Source organism: Phyllostomus hastatus, unplaced genomic scaffold (genome assembly GCF_019186645.2).
Source record: "Phyllostomus hastatus isolate PE091 unplaced genomic scaffold, TTU_PhHast_1.1 phas_scaffold_129, whole genome shotgun sequence".
NCBI classification, from domain to species: Eukaryota; Metazoa; Chordata; class Mammalia; order Chiroptera; family Phyllostomidae; genus Phyllostomus; species Phyllostomus hastatus.
In genome coordinates this window covers 5,375,939-5,382,153 of record NW_025334009.1, presented here as the reverse complement: position 1 = coordinate 5,382,153, position 6,215 = coordinate 5,375,939, and the positions used below count along the sequence as shown (strand labels likewise).

At 52.2% G+C, this 6,215-nt stretch overlaps 1 protein-coding gene across 1 annotated transcript in view; it reads left to right on the top strand.

Moving 5' to 3' along the window:
* The first annotated feature begins 218 nt into the window (after positions 1-218).
* LOC123830727 (cathelicidin-5-like) overlaps positions 219-6,215 on the top strand; it is a 12,058-nt gene continuing 6,061 nt past the window's right edge. The window contains exons 1-3 of the mRNA XM_045857253.1: positions 219-422; positions 1,045-1,152; positions 1,304-1,375. Coding sequence (XP_045713209.1) covers positions 222-422; positions 1,045-1,152; positions 1,304-1,375 — 381 coding nt within the window. The 5' untranslated portion in view covers positions 219-221. The remainder of the gene's footprint in view (positions 423-1,044; positions 1,153-1,303; positions 1,376-6,215) is intronic.

Genomic DNA, 6,215 nt, shown 5'->3' with positions numbered 1-6,215 from the left:
TCAGGAAGATGGAGAAACCATTGCTTGAGGTTGCACAGGAGGCAGACCTCACCCACTGTCCAGCAGGCCCCTGAGGCCACAGCAGAGGTGAGGCAAGCCCAGCCCACACCTGGCAGGTGGCCAGGGATGGGGCAGGTCAGGGAGGCTCCTGGTGGGGCTGTTGCAACAGGCCCAGGCATAAAGGAGGGGCGTTCAGGTCGGGAGGAGGCAGATTGGGGACCATGGAGACCCAGAAAGACAACCTCCCCTGGGGACGCTGGTCACTGTTGCTACTGCTGCTGGGCCTGGCAGTGCCTCCAGCCACTGCCCAGGTCCTCAGCTACAATGAGGCTGTGCTTGCTGCTGTGGTCCGCTTCAACCAGCGGTCCTCGGAAGCTAATCTCTACCGCCTCCTGGAGCTGGGTCCACAGAGGCCCGATGGAGTGAGTTGGGGAGGATACCTGGGAGGGGGGCTCTGGGCCAGCCAGGTGGGCCACACTGCCACTGGCTTAGCTCATGTAGGACCTGTGGTTGTGGAGGCACTCCTCCCTTTCAGTGCGATCCCCCCTTTTCCAGGAGACCTTCCTGAGCTGTGTCCCTCCAGAGGACAGTCTCCTCCCTGAGAATCTATCCCATGCGAAGAGGCGCCCCTTCCACAACCCCATTCAAGCCTCAGGACTCCTGGGAGTTCCGGGAACAAGAATGGGGTCACTGGGTCTGGGATGTGACCTCTCTGCTTCAAGTGTCCTCTGCTCTCGCGTGTCTCCCACGCAGGGATGGCCCCCCTAGGCCCTGGACTGCCTGTGACAATGCCTTTCCTCCAAGAGGCACCTGGTTTCCCTCGGTCCACAGAGCTTGTGTGAGGTCCGCTCTTGTGCTCCCTGTGCTTGGTGAGGGCAGGAATGGACTCTGTCCTGCTCACCTCTGTCCCCCAGCACCCAACCTGGTACCAGGGACCCAGTCGGGGCTGTGGAAAGTTTCTTATCTTGATGGGGAGTCAGGACGACAGATCAGAGAAGACAAGCTGGTGCCCAGTCCGGGTCTCCCCACTCTCTCTCTGGCCAGGACGACAACCCAAGCACCCCGAAGCCAGTGAACTTCACACTGAAGGAGACTGTGTGCCCCAGGATGACGCAGCTGCCACCAGAGCAGTGTGAATTCAAGGAGAACGGGGTGAGGCTGGGGCTGGGGGCCCAGGGTGATGCCCAGGGTGCTGCCCAGGACGCTGAGCGATGGGCATCTGGAGCGCAGTCCAGACTCGGGGGTGAGCCCAGAGGGTTAAAGCACAGAGATCCCCGTTTGACCTCAAGCCTCCTCTTTTCAGCTGGTGAAACAGTGTGCGGGGACAGTCACCCTGGACCAGGCCAATGGCTACTTTGACATCAACTGTGTGGAGGTGAGTGGCCCCTTTTGTGTGTAGGGGCCCATGAGTGGTGGTGCATGGAACATCTCATGGACCCATTAACCACTGCCCCATCCTGGGCCCAGAGAGCCCCCTGCCCTGGGCTCCTCCCTCAGGCTGAGCCCCAGATGTGGAGGACTGTCTCTGCAGGCCCTGAGAGCAGTGCTTCCCTAAGGGTGGCCTCCCTTGGGAAGGATGAGAAATGCCAGTTCTCAGGCCCCACTCAGGCTCACTACTCCCACTCTGTGGGGGGCCTACAATTTGCATTGAAGAAGACTTCCTGTAGGTTCTGATTCCTGCTGAAGTTTGAGAGCCACTGACTTAGAGATGAGAGTTCAGCCCAAGATCCATTGAGTGTTGCTGGGATGGGCTCTGTGACCTTGGGAAGCCAGTGGCCATGTCTGGGCCTCAGCTTCCTCTGCTGCTGATGGGTGTAGGGATTCAACCACATGTTCCAAAGGTCACTGCCAGAGGGTGACTGGATCCACAGGCTCCTGGGGTGGCCCAGGAACAGGGTGCCAGGTGGGAAGGGGTCCTGACCCTGGGTCCAACCCCCACAGGGAGACTGTTTCTTCCTCATGCACAGATTCAGGATGCTCAACGGCCCCGCCGGTTTCAAAAGTTTATCAATAAGATTAAGACAATTGGCAGAAGAATCAGAGATTTTTTTTCCAATCTATTTCGCAGACAACAGTCCTAAGGGTCTGTTTGCCCTGGCTTCTAATTCTGGATTGAAAAATAAATCCTTGTGAAAGCAACTTTCTCCAGGCTTCAGTTTCACTTGTCTCGCCTTCCCCCACTTACCACCACTTACTCTGGGAGCCGTATGTGTGCGGGTGCACCGTGTGCGCATGTGCAGGCAAAACACAGGCATGGGCGGGGCGGCTGTTCCATCCAGGAGGACACGGGCTGAGGCAGCAGGCCAAGGGGCCCAGGACAGTGCCTCATTCTCAGGGTCGCCCCCCACGCAGCCTCCCATCCCTCCCACCTTCCTCCTTGAGGACCTAGTAGGGTCTTAAGGAGATCTACTCAGTGTGCAGCTCAGCTGGGGATGCTGCCGAGCTGTCCCTGCTCACAGGGAGGTGACCCTGCAGGGGGCGCCAGACATTTGTTAAACACTCACAGGGATGCAGGTCAGTGTCAGGGTGGCTGGGTTCTGAGGGCAGCAGGGTTCCAACGCCCATAAAGTTCCAGTTCCCCTTGAAAATCGTAACTCTGCAAAAGCCCTCCACACAGTGGGGTCGCCCTCACCAGGCACTCCCGGCAGTGAGCTGTTTCCTGGGTGGCTGAGAGACCAGACCCTGCAGACAAAGGTCTGCCTTTCCCCTGTAGGTGAGTGTCTCAGACCTGGAAGTGCTGGTTCTGGGCACAGGAATTGGGATGTGGTTGGTGAAGGGCGGAGATAAGACTCGGTTATGGCCTCAGGCCTCGCTGCATTAAAATGAGTTTTCTCCCTGTGACAGGACACAGGTAAGCAGTAGCAATTCTTAGGTAGGAGCTGACCAGCAGCCGTTCCCAGGCAGCAGCCATTCCCAGATAAGCAGTTATCTCAAGGTTGTACACTAACCCCCATTTTAGCAGCTGCACTCCTTCCCCTCCTCCTTCTGCCTGTGTAACAAGCACATAAAGGAAACTCCAGCTTGAGGGCATTGCTCAGAATTTGGGGTTTCTCCTCTGAGCCCGCGCGCGCAATAAAGGATCGTGCTCCACCAGCTCTCCTGCGTGTGAGTTATTTTCCGCAACATTTTGGTTCCCTGACCGGGAAACGACTCACGCGAGCAGGCAGGCATTTTGCCTCCAGTGAAGACGACTGGGGGCTCAGCGGGGGAGCCCTGCCGCAGGGGAAGGAGCACGTGCCCTGGTTGTTTGGGGCTTCCCGGGGTGGAGACTCCCCTGCCGCATCTCCAACCACTCTAACACCCGGGCAGAAGGGGAGAGATGAACCACAAACTGTCAGAAGCGGCAAGTCGGAATCAGTAATTGCCCCGGGGACCAGACCCGAGACCAGAGAGAGGCTGATCACCTCTCAACTGGAAAAATTCAGGAGTCTGAGCCAAGGCTCAGACCATTGGACTCCTACTCGGGGGAGGAAAAGTTGTAAACTCTGTGTGAATGTGTGTGTGAATGTATCTGTGACTCCATGAGCCAGCCAGCTTACAGAGTCTGATTGGGCCCTTACTTGCAGTTCCTCAGTCTGTCATGTGGCATAACGGCTGGAGTTTAACCCAAATTCTACACGGCAGCCTGACCTAAGATGAAACCTACGAGCCCCGAGAGGGGGGAGGCCAGGCAGGCGACCTGAGAGTCCCTTCCCTTGTCTGTCAGCGCCGATCAGGAGAATTCATTATGGGGTTTGGGGGGTGGTTCTGCCGTAGTACTATGTTGCATGTATGTGGGTACGCTGCCATTTTGGGTAAAATGGAGGATGAGCCACGTGAGTGCCCCCCCCCATGGAGTGTGGAGCGTGCATGGTTGTCGTCATCTTGGATGATGGGTCACGTGAGAGCCCCTCCATCTTGGAACTGGGCAAGGTGCCAGGCTAAGGGCTCTCTCCAGACTGCATCAGTCTGGTTCTGATAAGAATGGCTCTGGTTCTGAGGGACATGAACTGAGGTCCAAGGGTGAGCATCTGACCTATAGGGTGTTTGCAGGGTCTGAGCTTCAGAAAACTGCAGGATGTCCCTGCAAATCTAGGGAATTTTAGTGGAAGGTACCTGCAGTGCCAAGGACTTTCGGCTGCCGCATGCTGAGTTTTAGTCCTTCCCAGTGTGGGAAAGGAACCAGGATTAAAAGAGAATGATGGTTAAATCTGAATGAGTAAAATTATGTATAAAGAATGTAAAGTTTTAAACCTGAAGTAAAGGAAACCTCAACTATTTGTTTTCTGGTTTTGTGGGAAAAGAGCAAATTTCTAACATTGGTGTTGTTTCTGATCAGAAACCCTCTGTACTTGAAGATCTGTTTAGGGTCACCTGTAAGACCTAGGAAAGGTCGCTTGAAACTGGTTGGGGAGAATGCCTTTGCCACTCGGGACCTGGGAAGGGTCATTTGGGGCTGATGAGTGCTTCAGCCAGAGGCAAAGCAGCATGTCTCTGCCAAAAGACCGGGCCTGAAGGAGCATGTCTCTGTGAGGCACCAATGGATGCACTGGTGCAAGAGAATGTCCCTACCTGTGTATTGTTCTGGAACTCTGTGTTTTGGATTTTGCTCTGTATCTGCTCTAAAAAGGAAATTGAGGATTCCAGGGAAGGTTGAAACTTCACACTCTGTAGAGAAGTAAATAAAAAATATAATATATATAAATGAAGAAGGTCTGTGGGAAACTGCAAAAATAAATGGAAAAGTAAAAGTTTTAGGAAGGAATTACCTGATGTTAGTTAATAATAGAAGGTATAAGGCATGTAGATGCAATCTTGGTGGATACCAGAAGCTGTATGAAAGAAAGAATAGAGGGTTTGTGAGTGTTGCAGAATGTCTGGAAGTGAAGGTTTTGAGAAGCCCAGTGGATATCAGAAGGGAAAGGATTTTCCTTAAAGCTTTGTATTTTTCTCCCTACCTGACCCCTCCAGAATTTGGCATTCTGAAGGAGTGAGTGAAGACATAAGGTTTCTTTGCATAAAACCAATAAGATCAGTCGCTAATAGTGGTTTTGTTAACCAAGACTTTGACTGGAATGTCACGTCTGAAGGAGGCATGTATGGGTTCTGGTCATCACCAAAAAGCCCTGAGGAACTGGGATTGACTTGTGAAGCTAGTGTAAGCCCACGAGAAAAGCCTGGTACTTTGGTTGGTTGTGCAGTTCATGGCAGTCTTTCCAGGGAAGGAACGAAGGTTGCTTTCATGAAAGATGGCCAAAAAGAAACCTTTGGGCACAACGGAGGCCTCAAGGATCTGAGTGAAACAACTGGTACAGGCGAAGCCAGATGGCAGGTGTGTGGCTCTGCTTCTGTGCCTGGAGGGGTGGACTGAAATGTCAATCTAAAGGTTCCCTGTGCGAGTTCCAGCAAAGTGGACTTAAAGATCATAAGTGATCCAGGCTGCTCTTGGTGTGTTTATGCAAATGAACAGTCAAAATGAAAAGCGGAACTCAAAGTAGTCCCTTTAATAACAGTGAGGGTGATCTTAAGGAGAAAAATTGTGGTTCAAGGAAAATCACAATGCTCAGTATTGGACACCAGAATGATGCAGCTAACTGTCTTGAAAGCGTCTTTTCATTTGAAAGTTGAAACTGGTTTTGTAATATCATCAAAGATATATAATTTACAGGTATGGAGGACCTGTCAAATTGCCATTGCTAAATGTCATTGCAGGAAGGACCTTGCAACTGAATGTCTTCCCAAAAGAGAGTCTCACAGGCACAGAGACTGGTTTGGAGACTACTGTGTGAATTAACCTGTGTGTTCTTCTGTTTTCATAGGACGTATGCCTATGACTTCATTACCTGAGTGATTGGTTGCAATATAGGCCTCACTTAAGGAGCCCATTCTTCATCATTACCCCCTGAAACTCAACGGTTTGGCTGAACTGAGTGGCTGTGTTGATGAGTAGTTCGGGCAATCTGTGGGCTTCACTTTAGAACTGATTTTCCCTTTTCTGTCTTGATGGCTTGGACAGGAAGGGTTCAGATATCTGAAAGGAGGGAAATCCTAATATATTCCCCTCAGCCTGAGTGAAGTATAATGGACCACAAGAGTTTTGGATAGGTGTAGCATGCCTTGTACACCTTCCTCCAGATAAGCCATTCTTTACTTAAGTCCCTGCCTTTGTCATTTAGTGGTTATGATTTAATTGTGCCTTCCAACTCTTTCCAAATCTGTCATCTCCAGAATATGAC